Source organism: Melitaea cinxia, chromosome 1 (assembly GCF_905220565.1).
Source record: "Melitaea cinxia chromosome 1, ilMelCinx1.1, whole genome shotgun sequence".
In the NCBI taxonomy this organism is placed as follows: Eukaryota; Metazoa; Arthropoda; class Insecta; order Lepidoptera; family Nymphalidae; genus Melitaea; species Melitaea cinxia.
In genome coordinates this window covers 2,910,432-2,932,245 of record NC_059394.1, presented here as the reverse complement: position 1 = coordinate 2,932,245, position 21,814 = coordinate 2,910,432, and the positions used below count along the sequence as shown (strand labels likewise).

The 21,814-nt window shown below is 35.5% G+C and overlaps 1 protein-coding gene across 1 annotated transcript; it reads right to left on the bottom strand.

Moving 5' to 3' along the window:
- Positions 1 to 6,042: 6,042 nt before the first annotated feature.
- Positions 6,043 to 17,436, bottom strand: LOC123653828 (fibroin heavy chain-like). The gene is made up of 2 exons (XM_045589837.1): positions 17,379 to 17,436; positions 6,043 to 12,443 (listed from the first exon to the last, which is right to left on the bottom strand). Exons 1-2 carry the CDS (start codon positions 17,434 to 17,436, stop codon positions 6,043 to 6,045), a joined length of 6,459 nt encoding a protein of 2,152 aa, XP_045445793.1.
- Between the last annotated feature and the right edge of the window lie 4,378 nt (positions 17,437 to 21,814).

Sequence of the window (21,814 nt, the reverse complement as noted above, 5' to 3'; positions counted from 1 at the left end):
TCACCCAGGTACTGTAATTATTATATTTAAGAAAAAAAATAAGGCGGTACGAAGTTCGCCAGGTCAACTAGTGTAAATATAAAACAGTGAAATTTTTTTTAACTACCAAAATAAGAAGGAAAAAACATTTTAAATATAATGTATACGATTTCAATCTGGTAAAGACGCTTTTATGAGACCTATGAATTTAAATAATTATGTAGATTAGATACTGGAATATTCCTTGGTATACTCGCTCGTCCAGCATCTAATTACGCCACAATACTATTCAGGCTCGTAAGCCTCATCTGATTGTATAGAATAAGGTTACAATGGGACTGACATTTACAAGTGTATAAAGTCCCAAAAAAAAAAGAGAAATAAAAAAATACGTTGAAATCGATGTCGTCGATGGATCGTAGCAATTTCTCTCGTTGTAATTTCGTACTACACTAATTTTGTCCAGTGGTTTTGGACACATTAATTTGAGAAAAAAAATAGTCTATAGTCCGGTAAATGGGATATCCAGCACAAAAAGAATTTCTCAATTCGGACTAGTGGTTCCTGAGATTAGCGCGTTTAAACAAACAAACAATCTTTTCAGCTTTATAAAATAGTAGTATAGTTAATTTTTTTTTTTAAATAAATGTAATTTATTCAATGTTTATTAGTGTAATGGCCTGTTTTACCGGTTGCTGCTAGAGCTGATGTATGACTGTATCCATCTGATAAAAATTTGTGGTATAATATATATTTTTTTGACAATAATTGACTTTCGATTTCGCTTCAGTCTGTAATATCCCACTACTGGGCATAGGCCTCTTTCCTCATGTAGGAGAAGGATCAGAGCTTAATCCACCACGCTGCTCCAATGCGGGTAGGCGGATATATTCCCTCCTATGAGTAACGATCGTTATCAGGTTTACATAATAACAACCGGGACCGACGGTTTAACGTGTTCTCCGAGGCACGGTGGGGAGACCCACTAGGACTGCACAAACACCCAGACTTTCAATTTATTTACAGGATATTTCTATTCCCAACCGTAAATCTAAAAATTGTACTTTTTAATTTGTAGTGAAATAGGCTTTAAAGAGGAGAATTGCGGAATACCAGGCCATATGTGGCGCGAATTTTAACTGAGGTAGGGCATAGCACGAATTTTTCTGCTCAAAATCTTTAGCAGACCGTCTAGAGAAGTACCTTGACCTTACAGAAGATCACAGCGAAATAATATTGCTTTCAACCGTATTGAGTTCCTGTTGGTGAGTAAGGTGACCACAGCTCCTGGGGAGAATTGGGGATAGAGTCGGCAACGCGCTTGCGATGCTTCTGGTGTTGCAGGTTTCTATAAGCTACGGTAATCACTTACCATCAGGTGAGCCGTACACTTGTTTGCCGACCTAGTTAAATATTATTTTAATAATTGTTTATTTATTTATTTCTTTACCAGCAGTTATAATATTATATTAAAAGATTCATTACAAAACCTACATTACGCTTAAATCTAAGTGCACAACTCATTTAGGTAAATACCTCATGTCTATAATTAAACACAATTCGCTAGATAAACATTTTAACAGCTATCCAAATAGTGACTACAACCAATAGTGACTAGTACTTCCACGATATTAGTTGGAAGAGATCGCTGTTTAGAAATAAGATCGCCTGTTGTAATTTTTTATTGTGTTATTAATTGTAAGCACCTTTTTTGTCTACGATAAAGAGTTAATTATTATTTATTATTATTTATTTATTACTATATATTTAATAACATGATGTAGGTACACTGAATATTTATTTATTCTATTTATTTATTTAATATTCTCATATCTGCTATATCTTTAATTTAAGAACTAATTAATTAAATTGTATCCTGTTTCTGGTCAGCGACATTAATTATCGATCCTTTTTTTGTTTATTTTCGGTTATTAAAATATCATTTGTTTTTATTCTGAATATAAATAAATGATAATAATGAAGTATTTTTGTCCTCAAATATTTTGTTTCTATTTATATGGTACATATTACCTTTCATTATTTTGTGTACATTTTTATGTAATGATATTTTAAATGTACAATAAATCTATTCTTTTAATATAACATCTCTATTGCAATTATATAAATACTATTATTATATAATAGATACAAACAGACAAACAGAGGTTTGATTGTATTTTATAAAAGAAGGAAAAATATACTTAAATTGATATTTGGTTTTATTTTATTGTCTATTGTCATGCCTAAAGCAATGAGGTTACTTTTGTGACCAGTCACGATATGTGCTGAGTGCATCTCGCATTTAAAACAACCACATCCGTGTTAGCCGGTTGTGATGTCATCTGGATTTTATCGTTTATTAAGTTTTTATTATGCATGGAGGAAAATTCATGATCCAAATAGGTATCAATCGTAACACATAAAAATATTCAAGGCTTTGTTTTGGCTCTATGTACAAGTACATAGGTAAATATTATTATGTAAATTTTACATAACACACAGTACAAATTACTTAAACAAAAACATCTGTTTTATGTCAAGATTCTTTATATAAATAAAAACTACCTGTAACTGTAACTTTTGAGTAAAGATTTCAAAAAACAAACGGTTTAAGAAATAGTTCCTTGTTTGGAAACGAAAAAAATAACTTAAATTACATGAACCAGGAATATACCGTAGGTAGACGAAAAAATATTCAAGTAGATGCGCATTATTAGAAATATCTCAAGAAAGTACTCATCAAATCTTGATGAAATTTAAATGGGACTATGACAAGTACCAGCATACGATAAAAAAAAATTACCCAAGTCGGTCCACCCAGCAAGAAGTTCTGAGGTAATACACACAAAAAATATAATGGAGTTCAGAACCTCCGCCTTTTTTGAATTCATTATTATCAAACAATTATTTTTTTCATGTCGATAAATATAATTTATTGACCTCAGTAGTAATGTGGAAAATCCACGAAGGAAAACTCGAAATTGACAGTTTTATCACAAAAAAAAAAAATGAATAATGTAAATAAGGAATTCTTAGTACATTGCTCTAGATATTAGGATAATAATATTAGGAAAAAGTAAGATAACTAACGCTACATATAGATGAAAAGAAATATATATATATATATATGTATATATATATACGATATTGACAGACAAGACAGTGTCAGAAAGTATGTTTCGATCGAAGATTACGAACAAAACCTTCAAATTATTGTTTAGTATTTAAATAATGAGCTTGGGTTACATATTGGTATGTACAGTCGGCGAAAGATAACAGTCGATGATCTAAAAGCGTGTATCGATGTTAGCTCTGGATCGTATAGAGTATCTTAAATGCTTTAGTGTGGCGCTACTACTTATCATTTTTAACCTGGTTCGCAAAAATCTTAGATGATATACCTATGCAATGTTGTCTAAATAACTGTACTGTAATATCCCACTGCGGTGCAACGGCATGTTTAGTTAGAGAAAAAGTAGACACTTAATTCTTTCTTAGAATTAATATTTCTTACAATTATTTCTTTTACCGTCAAGCTAAAGACCAATTTTAATGATCAGTTCTATGGTCCAAGATCCCATGCCCCACCGACCTAAGTTATCTTTTGTTGAACAAAACTACATAGTATAAAACAAATACACTATATAGTATAAAACAAAGTTGCTTCCCACTTTCTGTCTGTCCATATGTATGCTTAGATCTTTAAAAGTACGCAAAGGATATTGATGCGGTTTTTTTTTTACATAAATAGAGTGATTTAAGAGAAAGGTTTATATGTATAATACATACATAATATAGTAGAGAAACACTGATAATTTTAGAGGTTTCTAACGTATCTTTTGTCGTTGAGAGTATCAGCATTGCACGCGTGCGAAGCCGGGGCGAGTCAATAGTATATAATATAATAGCATAGTATACATAGCATAGTGTACATAGTACAGTGAACGTGCACATACTTAGATATCAGATCCTAAAGGTACCCACGTAAAAATTGTACTAACTTCACTTATTTTCTAATGGCTGATACTTACGTATGTTGAAGAGAATATTGCAAACGTAAACAAAATTTATGTCATATTACCAGACACTTTCTGTCGATAGTAGTTGTTGCCAGACACTACTTTTATTATATTTTAAGACCCTTACAAAACATTTTAGCAAATGTTTATACGAGTAAATTTATTAGTGCATGATATGACAGGCACTAAAATTAAAATACTTAAACTTATTTAAGGGTTTTTATTGTGTTTATGTTTACATAAGTTCTTTAATTCAATTATATTATTTTAATCCACTAGAGATAGCTTAGGATGTCACGTGGGTCACTAGATAGTTCGATCGATGTTTATGCTGATTCTAGTCCTAAAATTCGTAGCGTGACATTTAATGGGAAGTTGTATTTTCAACTTGTAAACAAATAAATTATTTACATTAGTTATATTATGACATTACACACAAGGCGACATTGTGGAGATCGCTTCGCGCATCGAGTCGAGAGTTCTCTACTATATTATGCATGTATTGTACATATAAACCTTACTCTTGAATTATTCTCAAATCAAAATCCGTTGCGTAGTTTTAAAGATCTAAGCATACATAGGGACAGACAGACAGCGGAATGCGACTTTGTTTTATACTATGTAGTGATAAGGATTTATATCATGTGTAAAAACCACCTTCGTAAATAGTGCATTATTTTAGATCAAACTTGATTACTTTAAAAAAGGTTACAATGAGTTAACATTAAGAGATAGAGATATGCTGTCGCAGATTTTTTTGTAGAACTTTTACGCTTCAGCCTGTAATATCCCACAGCTGGGCATAGGCCTCTTTCCCCATGTAGGAAAAGCAGCAGAGCTTTATCCACTACGCTGCTCCAATGCGGATTGGTGGATATACCTTACTATAAGTAACGATCGCCATCAGGTAGAACTTTTAATGACGATCAATTCCGTCATAAATAGTTTTTGGGTAGGTTTAATCGTTTACGAAGCGTACGCTACGGAAGCTTTCAAAATAGAATATATTTTCCCATTTTCGTAACACTTCGTATGAATGCTCAGTTCTTATAGGTCGTATAGCGTGATGTTATATAACCAGAAGTTTCTGAGATTATTTTATTATTTATATTATCACCTTTACACAAAAAAAAACAAACACGCTCTTCAGCTTTATAATATTAGTATAGATTAGTGTTTTAAAACTAATATAATAGGACAAATTTTTACAAAGTACCAAATGTTCTTTTGCAGTTTGTTATAACGTTTTCATTTTCCATGTTTTTTTAATCTCTTTACTTTGTAATTGTCTACTTGTATTTTTGTGTGGTGTTTTAATTCAAATAAATAATTTTATTCATATTATAATTATATAGTCTATATTATTATGGTAAGAAATATAATATATTGTTGTAACAAAAAGAATTAATGGTAAGAAAGGATATTTCTTTACAATTTTTAAACCATTTGAAAAAAAAAAATTCTAACACGCCACACCGCTTTTTTCGTCAATGTCTTTTTAGAACTTATTTTTTATTTATTTTTTACTTCTAGAGTAGAAGAGTTATTAACTCTCTCTCTCTGTCTTTCTCTTACTAAATTATTATAATTTGACGCTAAAATGTTTAAATTTGTTTTTCAACATTTTACTATAAAAGCTTTGCACTGTTAATATTGAGCATAAAAATACATTATTCACTGCTATAGCGAAATATAAAGAAAAATATTTTTTACCTCTTATCTTATAGACTAACATATTCTATATTTGAGTTTCTATATGTGTTCACGATAAATTTATATAACATTTATTTTGAGATGTAATTCAAGGGGTTTATCTGCAATAATGTTTTGCTTGCAGAGATTATTATAAGTTGTTACTTAGTTTTATTACAATGGAAGCTAATTTCATCGGAGGAATAATGGAAAATGTCTTTATTGGAACAATCATACTCCTTAATTTGAATGGCAAGTTATTATGTTGCCTGTCTAATAAGTTAGATGAAGAGGATACAAAGGATTATCTATTGATATAATAAAAATCTATTGCTTTTTCTTACTTTCCATATCAACTACGACTAGAAATTGCGGAGCCAGAGTTTCCATATCCTTTTGATTCAGTAAATCCACCACCTAGTCCGCCCGTAAGACCATAACTTCTGCCAAGAAATCCATCCAGTCCACCTCCATCACCATGTCCACCACTACTTTGACTTCTTAAGTCAAAACCTCCTGATCCGCCGACTTGGCCTCCGTCAGCTCCACTACCAGTGCGGATCCCATAACCACTAGGTCTCCTAACACCGAAACCACTGAAAACTTCTGCTCCAGAACCCCCTAACTCACCATTGCCGCTTTCAATACCTGAAAAAGTACCGTGGCTACTTCTGATTCCGTCTCCATGGACCGTTGCTAAACTGGATCCATCTGGATAACTTCTAGGTCCACCAGCACTGCTCCTAGCTCCAAATCCACCATTTCCTCTGTTAGAAATTATTCCACTACCAACACTTAAGCCATCGCTAACTCCTAAGCCACCGCCTGATCCTCTTTCTATTCCTCCAGACCATCTATGGCCACCGTCTAACCATCTAGTGCCACCATTACCACTGCCCAATCTATTATTTTCTCCGAAGCCACGGCCATATCCACTGCCACTAATCCAAGATCCTCCACTGCCATAATTTCCTTGTCCATTTTTTCCAGATTCTTTACTGAGTTCACCGCCTGGATTTCGCTCGATGCCAACTCCTAAGCCACCGCCTGTTCCTCTTCCTATTCCTCCAGACCATTTATGGCTACCGCCTAGCCATCCAAAGCCACCATTACCGCTGCCCAATTCACTATTTTCTTCAAAGCCACTGCCATATCCACTACCACTGATCCAAGATCCTCCACTGCCATAATTTCCTTGTCCATTTCTTCCAGATTCTTTACTGAGTTCAGCGCCTGGATTTCGCTCAATTCCAACTCCTACGCCACCGCCTGTTCCTCTTCCTATTCCTCCAGGCCATCTATGGCTACCGCCTAGCCATCCAGAGCCACTATTACCGCTGGCCAATCCACTATTTTCTCCGAAGCCACGGCCATATCCACTGCCACTAATCCAAGATCCTCCACTGCCATAATTTCCTTGTCCATTTCTTCCAGATTCTTTACTGAGTTCACCGCCTGGATTTCGCTCGATGCCAACTCCTAAGCCACCGCCTGTTCCTCTTCCTATTCCTCCAGACCATCTATGGCTACCGCCTAGCCATCCAGAGCCACCATTACCGCTGCCCAATCCACTATTTTCTCTGAAGCCACGGCCATATCCACTGCCACTAATCCAAGATCCTTCACTGCCATAATTTCCTTGTCCATTTCTTCCAGATTCTTTACTGAGTTCACCGCCTGGATTTCGCTCGATGCCAACTCCTAAGCCACCGCCTGTTCCTCTTCCTATTCCTCCAGACCATCTATGGCTACCGCCTAGCCATCCAAAGCCACCATTACCGCTGCCAAAACCATTATTTTCTCCAAAGCCACTTCGATTCCGATCAATGCCAACTCCTAAGCTACCACCAACTCCTAAGCCACCACCTGATCCACCTCCTATTCCGCCAGACCATCTATGGTTACCACCTAGCCATTGAGACCCATCATTATCGCTGCCCAAACCACTACCTTCTCCAAAGCCACTGCCATGTCTGCTCCCACTGATCCAAGATTCTCCACTGCCATAAATTCCTTGTCCATTTCTTCCAGATTCTTTATTAAGATTACCACCTCGATTTCGATCAATGCCAACTCCGAAGCCACCATCAATGCTGCCGAAGCTTTGTTTTGCACTACCAAGGCTTCCTATTACATTGCTTTCAAATCCACTACCGAGTCCACCGCTTGAACCTCCTGTACTGCCTCCTCCGAGGTTAACGCCAGATCCACTGCCACTGTTGCCAAAACTCGCTTCTCCACTACCGTAGCTTCCTTTATTATTGCTTTTAGATACATCATTGAGTCCACTGCTTGAACCTTCTCCAATGCCACCCCTCAATCCACTACCACTGTTGCTGAAACCTGCTCCATCGCTACCATGGCTTTCTTTTTCATAGCTTTCATATACACCACCAATTACACTGCTTGAATTTTCTCTAATTCCACCGCTCGATTCGCTACCTATGCTACCATAACCTGCTCCTTCACTGCTAAGGCTTCCTTGGCCGTTGCTTTCAGATCCATTACTAAGTCTACCGCTTGAACTTTTTCCACTGCCTCCTTCGAGGCTACCACTAGATCCACTACCACTATTGCCAAGGTCTGCTCCTCCACTATCATGGCTTCCTTTTTTATCACTTCCAGACCCATTAACAAGTCCACTGCTTGAGACTTTGCCAATTCCATCGCTTGATTCACTACCTATGTTGCCATATCCTGCTTCTGCGCTGCCAAAGTGTTCTTTTATATTGCTTTGAGATCCACCACTGAGACCACTGTTTGAATCTCCTCCAAGCCTACCACCAAATTCACTGTCTCTGTTATTGAATTCTGCTACTGCTCTACCATGACTTTGTTTTTCATTGATTTCTAATTCACTACTGAGTGAACCTCTTAAATCTCCTCCACTGCCTCCTCTGAGGCTGTCGTCAGATCCACTGCCGCTGTTTGCAAAACCCGTGACTCCACTAGGATGACTTCCTTTTTCATTCTTTTCAGATTCACTATCGAGTCCACTGCTTGAACCTCCTCCAATGCTATTCCTCGGTTCATTGCTACTGTTACCAAAACCTGCTCCTTCGCTACTATGGCTTCCTTTTTCATAATTTTCAGATACACCACCGAGTCCACTGCTTGAACTTTTTCCAATCCCACTGCTCGATGCGCCGCCTATGCTGCCGTAACCTACGCCCTTAATGCCAAGGCTTCCTTTTTTATTGGTTTCAGATGCAATAACGAGTCCACTGCTTGAGACTTTTCCAATTCCATCGCTCGATTCACTACCTATGTTGCCATATCCTGCTTCTGCGCTGCCAAAGTGTTCTTTTATATTGCTTTGAGATCCACCACTGAGACCACTGTTTGAATCTCCTGCAAGCCTACCACCAAATTCACTGTCTCTGTTATTGAATTCTGCTACTGCTCTACCATGACTTTGTTTTTCATTGATTTCTAATTCACTACTGAGTGAACCTCTTAAATCTCCTCCACTGCCTCCTCCGAGGCTGTCGTCAGATCCACTGCTGCTGTTTGCAAAACCCATGACTCCACTAGGATGACTTCCTTTTTCATTCTTTTCAGATTCACTATCGAGTCCACTGCTTGATCCTCCTCCAATGCTATTCCTCGGTTCATTGCCACTGTTACCAAAACCTGCTCCTTCGCTACTATGGCTTCCTTTTTCATAACTTTCAGATACACCACCGAGTCCACCGCTTGAACTTTCTCCAATCCCACTGCTCGATGCGCCGCCTATGCTGCCGTAACCTACACCCTTAATGCCAAGGCTTCCTTTTTTATTGGTTTCAGATGCAATAACGAGTCCACTGCTTGAGACTTTTCCAATTCCATTGCTCGATTCACTACCTATGTTGCCATATCCTGCTTCTGCGCTGCCAAAGTGTTCTTTTATATTGCTTTGAGATCCACCACTGAGACCACTGTTTGAATCTCCTCCAAGTCTTCCACCAAATTCACTGTCTCTGTTATTGAATTCTGCTACTGCTCTACCATGACTTTGTTTTTCATTGATTTCTAATTCACTACTGAGTGAACCTCTTAAATCTCCTCCACTGCCTCCTCCGAGGCTGTCGTCAGATCCACTGCCACTGTTTCCAAAACCCATGACTCTACTAGGATGGCTTCCTTTTTCATTCTTTTCAGATTCACTATTGAGTCCACTGCTTGAACCTCCTCCAATGCTATCCCTCGGTTCATTGCCACTGTTACCAAAACCTGCTCCTTCGCTACTATGGCTTCCTTTTTCATAGCTTTCAGATACACCACCGAGTCCACTGCTTGAAATTTTTCCAATTCCACTGCTCGATTCGCTGCCTATGCTGCCGTAACCTACCCCCTTAATGCCAAGGCTACCTTTTTTATTGGTTTCAGACGCAATAACGAGTCCACTGCTTGAGACTTTTCCAATTCCATCGCTCGATTCACTACGTATGTTGCCATATCCTGCTTCTGCGCTGCCAAAGTGTTCTTTTATATTGCTTTGAGATCCACCACTGAGATCACTGTTTGAATCTCCTCCAAGCCTACCACCAAATTCACTGTCTCTGTTATTGAATTCTGCTACTGCTCTATCATGACTTTGTTTTTCATTGATTTCTAATTCACTACTGAGTGAACCTCTTAAATCTCCTTCACTGCTTCCTCCGAGGCTGTCGTCAGATCCACTGCCGCTGTTTGCAAAACCCGTGACTCCACTAGGATGACTTCCTTTTTCATTCTTTTCAGATTCACTATCGAGTCCACTGCTTGAACCTCCTCCAATGCTATCCCTCGGTTCATTGCCACTGTTACCAAAACCTGCTCCTTTGCTACTATGACTTCCTTTTTCATAGCTTTCAGATACATCACCGTATCCACCACTTGAACTTTCTCCAATCCCACCGCTTGATCCGCTACCTATGCTACCATAACTTGCTACTTCACTGCTAAGGCTTCCTTTTCCATTGCTTTCAGATCCACTAGCAAGTATACCGCTTGAACTTTCTACACTGTCTCCTTCGAGGATGCCACTAGATCCACCACCAATGTTGCCGAAGCCTGCTCCCCCACTACCATGGCTTTCCTTTTCATTACTTTTTAACCCCTGTGGACCTCTTATATCTCCTCCACTGCCTCCTCCGAGATTGTCGTCAGATCCACTGCCACTGTTTCCAAAACCCACGACTCCACTAGGATGACTTCCTTTTTCATTCTTTTCAGATTCACTATCGAGTCCACTGCTTGAACCTCCTCCAATGCTATTCCTCGGTTCATTGCTACTGTTACCAAAACCTGCTCCTTCGCTACTATGGCTTCCTTTTTCATAGCTTTCAGATACACCACCGAGGCCACTGCTTGAACTTCCGCCAATCCCACCGCTTAATCTGCTACCTATGCTGCCAAAACCTGTTCCTTCACTGTCAAGGCTTCCTTGTACATTGCTTTCAGATCCTCCACTGAGTCCACCGCCTTGACCTCCATAAATGATACCTCCGAAGCCAACATTTAAAGTTCTTCTTAATTCTCCAGATCCTTCATGGTCGGCAGTTAGACTTTCAGAACCACCACTTCCTACGCCTAAACCCCTACCTCCTACAAAATCTGCCCATCCACTGGAATGGCTTTCTTTTCCACCTCTATTAGATCCGCCTGTAGAACCTCCACGTCGACCTCCACCAACGCCAACTCCGAGTTCACCATAGGAGCCACTACCACCAATGTCGAAAGCTCCTCCACTGCCATAGCTTCCTTTTTCGTAGCTTACAGATCCTCTACCGAGTTCACTGCCTAGACCTCCATGAATACTGCCCCCAAAGCCACCATCGAAACTTCCTTTTAATACACCAGATCCTTCATGGTTGGCACTTAACGCTCCAGAACCATCACTTCCTACGCCTAAGCCCCTACTTCTTACAAAATCTGCTTCTCCACTGGAATGGCTTTCTTTGCCACCTGTACCAGATCCTCCTATATAACTTTCACCTAAACCTCTACCAACGCCAACTTCGAGTTTACTATTGGAGTCACTGCCACCAATGTTGAAAGCTCCTCCATTGCCATAGCCTCCTTTTTCATTGCTTCCAAATCCTCCACCGAGTCCACTGCCTTTATGAATGCTGCCGCCGAACCCACCATCTAAACTTCCTCTAAATTCTCCGGATCCTTCATGGTTGGCGCTTAAGCCTCCAGAACCACCACTTCCTACGTCTAAATCCCTACCTCCTACAAGATCTGAACCTCCACTGGAAATACTTTTTTTTCCACCTCTACTAGATCCTCCTGTATAACCTCCACCTAGGCCCCCACCAACATCAGCTCCAAGTTCACCACTGGACCCACTGCTACCAATTTCGAAAGTTCTTTCACTGCCATAGCTTCCTTTTCTATTGCTTCCTGGTTCTTCACTGTGTCCACGGCCTGAATCCGCAAAAATGCTGTCTCCGAAGTCAACTGCTGAATTTACTTTTGATGCTCGCGATTCTCCATTGCCAGCGCCTATGCCTCCAGATCCACCATTATCTCCGCCTAAGCCACTACCTCTGCCAATCCCACCATTTAGACCTGCCCCAACATAGCTAGAGTCTTCATGAACTTTACCATTTCCTCGTATGCCGTATAAACCTTCGCGGATAGCTTCCACACCTCTTTCAAAGTCAACCTTGATTACATCACCACTACCACCGCCTCCAAAGCCAAAACTACCGCTGCCTCCGAAGCCAAATCTTCTTCCCCCGCCATTGCCTCTGCCTCCAATGTAGCTTCTACGCACTTTCTCTGTAATTTGAAAAAAAACTCATTTATTATATTGATTATATTGCTCAGAAACGTCTAAGAGTATTTATTATACGTAAACCAAGATAAAAATTTAATTGTGTAAACGTTATGGACCTAGTGATTAATATTCCGTTACAAAAAATGATCGCGTAGCTTAAAAAACACCTATAGTGAGATTGAGAGTGACTTTGCTAATAGCGATAGAAATACTTAAATCGACCGGGGATATTTCATAGTGCTCGCCACCTATAGGGCAGAAAAACAACAGGTTTTATATTTGAATTTTAATAGTAGGAACAATAATTCAAAATAAACTATGTCATTTTTTTTTGAGTTTTACTGATCTCTTCCAACGAATAATTTATCTAATTATTATTATACATTAATAATTATCTAGAAGTATACCTGTATTTTAGGTATTTATTAAATTGCTTGACGGCTATATGGTAATATTCATAATGTTGAGGCAATGTGATAAACAAGAAACTTCAAATTATAATTATCTATTTCGCCCTAATTAGCTTTTGCACGCCTCGAAGTGGGCTGTGCTTTACTCTCACAAAATGAAAAATACTGGAAACGCTTAAACTTAATCCTATATATTTTTATAAAAATACATTAATATGCTATAAAATTTTATTTTATTTTATTTTTCATTCTATTTTGGATACTATTATAGTATAAAGAATCGATTAAATAAATATTATGTTGGATGTCAACATTTTGGATGTACGGATGATAGGAAAAGTCATCATTACAGCCTATACAGTCCACTGCTGGACATAGGCCTCCACAAGTTTACTACAAAAATAACGTGAACTCATGTGTTTGCCCATAGTCACCACGCTGGGCAGGCGGGTTGGTTACCGCAGCACTGGCTTTGTCGCACCGAAGACGCTGCTGCCCGTCTTCGGCCTGTGTATTTCAAAGCTAGTAGTTGGATGGTTATCCCGCCACCGATCGGCTTTTTAAGTTCCAAGGTAGTAGTAGAACTGTGTTATCCCTTAGTCACCTCTTACGACACCCACGGGAAGAGAGGGGGTGGCTATATTCTTTAGTACCGTAGCCACACAGTACAAAGGAAAAGTCAGGAAACTACTAAATAATAAAGAATCCTGTTAAGAGCCATTTCACAAAAATCGGTAACAATCCGCGAAATTGTAATATTTTGACGTCGTTAATCTCAGTGTTGGATGCAATAATGTAATTTATATTCTTGAAATATAATAGAGCAACCTTTGTTGTAGTCCATAGTCAGGTCAGAATTTTGATTTATATTATGTGTATAAAATTATTAACCTTTTCATCAGTCTCCTCCCTGGGTAAACGGTCGCAATGTATACTTTGAAGTCCTACTTTTCAATGACCTCTACGTTGAAACCATTTTAAAAAAATATCATAATATGTGGAATATAATTTTGTTGTCCACTATCATAGATTTTTATTCCATTTGTATCTCTATTAAACGATAAAAAAAATTTAAAGTTACGAATATTTTCCAAATAAGTACAATTTTAAAAGCGATATTTCTCTTAGAAAACTAAGACATTTTAACGAACTATCTTCATCAAAGTAAACTTACATCATTAAGGAATATATAAAAAATAATTAAAAGATGTAATTATTTTTAATACATTTTATATTAAATAATAAAAAGATAGTATATATTGCCACGCATCAAGCCCGGTAAATCAGTCAGCGTTGCAAAAGCTACCGATTTATCGGTAGATCTACCGATTTTGGTCCTTGTCTACCGATATACCGATTTAGTAGTGCTATCTACCGAATTTTTGAATTTTCAACTAATGTAAAATAATTTTCTAAAAAAAAAAGGTAAAATAATATTCTTAATACGGTAACACTAAAAGAAAACGGTAACACAAAATCAATGCACGGGGACTTCCCGAAATTCTTCCCACGACGTCGAATATGACCGTTCAAATCCGCGGTGTGTTAAAACAAATCTACTAACACGTCATATAATAGAGTTTATTATTGTCTGGTGAGTATACAAGGGAAAATCCCTGAAGATAACTTTCTTCGGGTTTGTTTCTTGAATTAGGTATAGGACTAGTGATGGATTATTTTTGGATTATATCGATGGATTAGGATTAGTATTCGGATTCATTATTGACACGGGAAGATTCAATTCGCATTTAACAAATTAAATGTAGTTGCAAAATTTTGTGAAGTGTTAAGCGAATTCATCGCTAATTTATACTTCTTTCACGGCAATGTGCTATTCTATTGCTCCTACGGGAATTCGGGAATACTAGTAATCTGTTTCATTATTAGCAATTTAGCAGTTGCTGCGAAGAATGAAATTATGCAATTATTATCTTTGATTTGTTTGTAATTATGATGCTTGTATGGACTACTTCTATAATTAATGTTTCTTAGTGATAAAACGTATACGCTTTTGAGTACTTTCTTTTTCTGTAATGTAAAATAATTATAATTAAAAATGGAACAAAAATTTGCACGCCGTTTAAGGTAGATTATATGAGACATTCTAACTAATAACACCTTATGTATTAACTATATTCATGCAAATAAAGAATTTGATTTAATTTAACGGAATAAATTTAAATAAATGAACGCATTATTGACTTAAAATACTTTTGTTTTACTCCGAGTAAAAATCTACCGATTTCTACCGATTTTTCGGAGCCAAATATACCGATTTTTTATTTTATACTTTTGCAACACTGAAATCAGTCGAGCGCTAGCGCTCTTAGAGGTAAGGTCCACGCCAAATTCTGCGCAGCCGTCTCTTTCGCTCACACGCGCCAAGCGCCTGTTGTTATAGCGGATAAAACGCATTTGATACTTTCATAATAAAATATAAATAAAATAAACATATTACGAAAATGACTGTAAAATAATATAATGATAATTTCTGTAAACAAATGTATAATTTAATTTTCTTTTCTCACACTATCAATACAAATAGGCATTTCAATCTGTTTGTCTTGTTATTTGTTAATTAATATGTTTGTCGGTGTCGATGTCATTAAATGCTTTTTTATTCATATCGTAAATATTAGATTCATTCGTAAACTGAAAAAACTAAATCAATTTAAAAAAATTGTTTCATAAAATTGATTTTTTTAATTTTATTTTAAATTTATTGACTGTTGTTATATAACATACTTGAAATTTTTAACAAATTAATTATGTAAAAAACATTTTATACCATAGTTATAATTTTTATTATACATCAGAAAATGATCACGATGGTCTTTTGGTTGTCACACTATACGTACTAGCACAAAGATCGCGCGGCTCGTACGATTCGCGCGATGCGACCAAATTTACCTAAACTTGCAGAGCGTAAAATTGTGAAATGGCTCTTAAATATAAAGGCTGAAAAATTATAATTTTTTTTTTAGATTTTACCATAATAAAATAATGAAACAGAGCCATCTGTCATTTGCAAATCTAATCGAACTTATAATCGTTGTACGGTCAATCATTAATTCCTAAACAAGCTACTAGAGTGTGCGGAGTCGTGCACGTTTGGATTTTCAAAATATTTATTATTTACAATGTTCAGGATTTATGGAAATACTCTAATTTATCACTTGGCTCGTATTTATAATAAGTGTTAGCAAAATCCATAATTAAGTGTTAGGAAATATGTCTATATTACTGGCAGATCTAGACCTTAATTAGGGATGGAAAGGGCGCGAAAAAAATCGACTTTTGATTTCACAATCGATTTAGAAATTTTTCAATTCTTAAAGTCAATCAATCATTGCTAAAAGTCAATTTTTCGACTCTCAAGTAGACTTTTTAAAAACATATTCACTATATAACCATTGGTTAAAAGCTATTTTACAAGTTTTATTCGACATATTTTTTTATTTGAATAAGCGATTAAAATAGTTTTTTTTCTCTTGATAAACAATTTAATATTTCTTACTGTTAGTTTTTCTTTTTCAATAGTCAAAAATTAATGTGTGATCCAATTAACTATGATGCTTAGTACCCTTCTCTTGCAAGTACCTAATTTATTTATTAATTTATGCTAGCAGTTGTTACATTTTATGATACATAACAATTTTAATTTTATTAAAAACCAAATTTCTAAATAAACAACCATATTGTAACAATATAAGAAAAGTTGATTTTGCTAGTAAATTCTCAGAAGAAAATATAAAACATTAAATTGAAAAATAATAATAAGAAGTTGAAGTGTCAATCAGTAACAAAATCAAAGTGCAGAAATTTAATCAAGCTAGTATTACGAGTATATAGCACAAAATTAAATCCGAAGTCGGAGAAAGAAAAAGTCGAAATCATTGAGTGAGGATCGATTTTAATCATCTCGAGACGGGTTCAACTCGATTCTAAAAAGTCGGTTATTAATTTCTTATAAAAAAACTTGCCCTGACAATCACGAATACAAAAATTTAAGAGTTATAATTATTTGACATGGTCGCTCGTTCGGTCGGTCGTCGTTTCGTACAAATAAAATATCTAATTGTTAAGGCCCTGTACTTTTTTTTTTTTTTTAACAAGTCTTATACATCCACGGGCTTATGAACCCATGTCCTTTTTTACTCTAATACATGCAAATTACGGCCCTGTACTTAACTCATAAAAGCTGAAAATAAGATTTTAATATTTTTGGTTTTATTACTAGCTAGTTGTGCCCGCGACTTCGTCCGCGTGGAATTTAACAAAATAATTATCGTTCAGTTTGCAAAGTTATAAAAAAAAAAACCAAAATGAAAGTGGTCTAAGTTACTCCTTATTACAATAGATATCTGCCAGTGAAAGTTCTGACAAAATCGGCCCAGCCGTTTCAGAGATGTTATTTTGGTATATGTACCGTGTATACATCCATATGTATTTAATAAAGAGCGGTTATTTTAATATTACAAACAGACACTCCAATTTTATTTATTTGTATGGATTAGTACAACTTACCTGTGGCATTGGCAGAGGTCAATAAAATGGCAATTATTAAACTAAACGACCGTCTCATGGCTATGTGTTTACGAACTAGCTACGATGTCATTTTATCATCCTTTTATAATTTCGTTATCATAATTAGCGTGGATATTTAAGTCAATTTATAAGAACAATATACGCATACCGGCAAAACAAACGATAGCTTTTAAGTTCACTAATGCGCGTTTGTAAAATGGTTCTTATTTCATTGATCAATTAATTTTCCATCGTAGTAAAATCACCCAAAATTGCCTTATCTTCTGCTAAATATGCTTGTTGAATCTAACTTATTAGATAATTGAAAACATTTTACATTTTAATAAGAATGTAATGACAAAATGACAGTTAAAACACATTTTTTTTGAGAACAGGTTTAATTTGGATCAAGTGAAACTACTGGAGTAAATAAAAAATGTTTTTACAAACAATTATATTTTTTTTACAGTACCTGTGAATACCTTGTGTGGGTCCGAGTGGGTCTGATCCGGTCTGGTTTTTTTTTGTTAAGTTTGTTTCTACCGTCGCATGATAATTTACTGTGACCTATAAAATTTTCTAATAGGAGGCTTCCTAACGCGAAAGGAGTTTTTAAAACCGATGTCAAACCCCGAAACTATCTCTCAAATAAACAAACAAACAAACTCTTCGCTTTATATTAGAATAATAGCAGACTTTTCTTTTTTACTAAAATTGAACTATATAAAGAGCAGTCTTGGTTTCCGAGGTTGGCAAATTATAATAATATAATAATATATAATTTTCTTTATTTCAGGTAAAACTAACCCATAAAACAATTCTTCTTAAACAATTCTTATGACAGAAATACAACTAAAAAATTAATGAATGTCACGACTAATTTGCAAAATACAATAATCTTATTTAAAAAAATGAATCTTAAAATGTGTTTGTAAGCGTATAACTCCACAACGCCTGGACCAATTTTACCAATTCTTTTTTTAAAATGTTCGTTGAAGTGCAAGGATGGTTTTTACGGCGAGAAAAATTCGAATAATTTCAGTGAAAACCCTAAAAACAGCCCTTTTCTTTTTCCCATACAAAAGTTTTCTAACTAAAATGTAGAATCAATTTGAACATTATTGCTATTCAATAAAGTTCATGTTAAATAATATATTAGGGCGCATTTTACGTAAGTTATTAATGATTAAATTGATCTTATTCGTAGACCACATTTTAATTTAATTTACATACAGGAAAATGGTATTAACTAGCTATTTCACATTACTTATTATATTGTTGCGGGGAACAATGGAAAATTCCCGTTTTTAAACTATCGACTCCAAAATTGGTGCGAATCTCCTATATGTGATGTAGAAGTGATCGATGAGCGGATTTTAGGATAACTCATGCCCAATAAGGATTACGGGGGTGGGCGTTAACAATGAAAATTTTAAATGGTTGTAACTCTGAAACTACTGAACCAATTTTTATCAATTTATTTAAGCATCTGTAATTTGGTCTAACTTGGGAGATACGGTAGTTTTTATCTTAATTGGACCCGGTAGGTGGCGCTGCTATTGGTATGTAGCTCCGAAACTACTGAACCAATTTTTATCAAATTTTGTACGCATCTATAATTTTGTCCAACTCGAGAGATAGGGTAGTTTTCATCTCAATCGGACCTGGTAGGTGGCGCTGCTATCAGTGTGTACCTCCGAAACTACTGAACCAATTTTGACTTGGAAGATATTGTAGTTTTTATCTCAATTGGACCCGGTAGGTGGCCCTGCTATCGGTATGTAAGCTATCAAATTTGGAAGCTGTTTTCCGGGCAGGACAACAATCGCCGGGTCCGCTAGGACAATAATAAAATCAAATTAATAATAAATAATACCAAATACAAATAAATAATTTTAACAATAATTTCAATATATTAAAACTAAACTAAAAATTAAACGTTGTTTTATGTTTATTGTGGTTCTACTGTTATACGTTAAAGAGTTTATGGATTAAGCGAGTTAAAGAAAATAATTAGATAAAAAATAAGAACATCACAGATACTCGAATCGAGGTTAAATTTGACTTCATTTAGTTGATGATTTTAATCTCATAATGAAACCCATAGTACATTCATACACAACATAACACCAACACATTTTTCACACAAGTTTCCACGGATAAGTATAATACAGTTTGCAAAATAATTTGCAGTAAAATAACAAAAAAATTTAAGGAAATTACAGAATATAAAAGATACAAAACAAATACAACAAAATATTCATAACTTTGATTGACAAAATTTAAAAAAAGGCTAGTGTGTAAATAAAAGGACAAAAAAAAATATAAGTAGGAATTCCCTCCAGTTTCGGTCGTACACTCACTCCTCTTTGAGCGGCTGAAAGGGTAGATCCTTTGTAAGTCTTGATTATAAAAATTACAAGATCGATGTATGAAGGTGTGTTATTTTTGTAATTTCGTTTAACAAGAGGAGTATAAAACAAGTGTCTGTGGTGTAAATGTACTCGGGGGCAGTTAAAATTAATGTGATGAAGTAGAAATGGACTGCCTATAATTATGGCCGTTCAGAATCTAATATAGAAATAACTGCTATCTGTCGGCTTTTCTGTGTTAGGGTTGAGTTTGGTTACCTATAACTTTTTTGGTTACCTGTCTATAATGCTTTAGAAATAGGTTGAAAATTCTGTCCAGGTTATTTTGTTTTGTTATATGTTGCGGATTTCACACAATATAACCGTATAAAGAACAGATCTTATGTAGGCGTGAAAAAGAAGTGTAATCGTAGAACTGTTTTAAAGTCTTTGCTCACTCTTAAAAAGTTAAAAATAATAATTCTTTGATCTAAATTAAAAAATAAATAATTTAATACAATAAAAGCTATACTCATATAATAAGGAACGAAATCAAAACAAAAAAGTTGGAAATAAAACTCTGCACTAATTAAGATAATGTTTAATTAGACTTAAAATATCTATATAAGTATGTTACATTATCTTCATTATGTTTATTTGATCTAATGGCTCTGAATGGTGTCAAAAGATCACACACGACTTTGCAAATTGTGAACTCGATGTAATATTCGAGAATATATACCTCTTACAAAAATGATAATGTAAAAGACACGAGTAATTAATATTTGTATACGGTATGCTTTAAAAATTCCAACGAATTCGTTTGCATAATAGTTTCTTCTTAAGCCTTCACACATTAAGATTTATCTGCTACTTTTTTACTCATATTATTGGTCAAATTCAAGTTGTACGTCAAAGCCGTTTTATGGTGCAATTGTGAAATGCATTAGGGATTTATATTATGAATATTCGCGACCGTCAGCTGCGATTCCGTGGGTGGGGCGCGCAGTGGTCTACGCATGGAGAAAAAATAAGTTTTTTTAGTAATTTCCTCCAATTTTAAAATTTATCAGATCATAGTTTACCTAATATCTTAAAGAAAAAATAAAGCCAGCAGACCCTATCATGGTGAATTACATCTCAGCTGGCAGCTTAACATGGAAAAAAATATTTTCAATGATTTCCTCTCAACTAAAAAATTACGTGGTGATAGTTTATATGCTACTATAAATGAAAATTAATGTCAGCTGGCTGCATCTCGGTGGACAGTTTGTCAGCTGGTACCTTGAAAGGTGTAACAAAAAGTTTTAATATCTAATTCTATTCATATAAAGTAATATTAATAATGCTGTGTGGCTACGGTTGTAAAGAATATAGCCACCCCCTCTCTTCCCGCGGGTGTCGTAAGAGGCGACTAAGGGATAACACAATTAGTTCCACTACCACCTTGGAACTTAAAAAGCCGAACGATGGCGGGATAACCATCCAACTGCTGGCTTTGAAATACAGAAGCCGAAGACGGTGCGACAAAGCCAGCCCTGCGGTCACCAACCCGCCTGCCCAGCGTGGTGACTATGGGAAAAACGCATGAGTTCACGCCATTTTTGGCGTGGACTTGTGGAGGCCTACGTCCAGAATAAAAACAATAAGTATATTTATTATGATATATGTAAAATTCAAAATATCGCTTTTTACGTTGTAGGTACAGAAATGTATCTGATTAGATAGTGATGAATGATGAAATATTAACTTTATAAAAAGAAACAAAATATTGCAAGCAAAAACATTAAATTTAGATAAGGCGACTTTATCATTTATTTATATTAAAAAAGAAACGTGATAAAACAAGCTTAAATAAACTAAAAAAAAAAAAAAAAAAAAAACGAGAATTAATAAAAAAAACCGGGATTCATTTTAAAGTAATTACATACTAGTGTTTCCTACATTAAAGATTTCTCTACCTTGCTATCATACACCTGACATCATCTGACATAAAGATTACCAAAAATTCATATGTAAACATCAAAATAAAAACTAACTTATTTTGATGTCATACATGCATTTTATATACAAACGTTTTTGAAG

What these genes read in the sequence shown, in the direction of transcription:
- LOC123653828 (XM_045589837.1), bottom strand. Translation starts at nt 17,436, where the DNA reads ATGAGACGGTCGTTTAGTTTAATAATTGCCATTTTATTGACCTCTGCC. An exon ending in GACCTCTGCCAATGCCACAG is followed by an intron (nt 12,444 to 17,378) that starts GTAAGTTGTACT and finishes TTCAAATTACAG; the next exon opens with AGAAAGTGCGTAGAAGCTAC.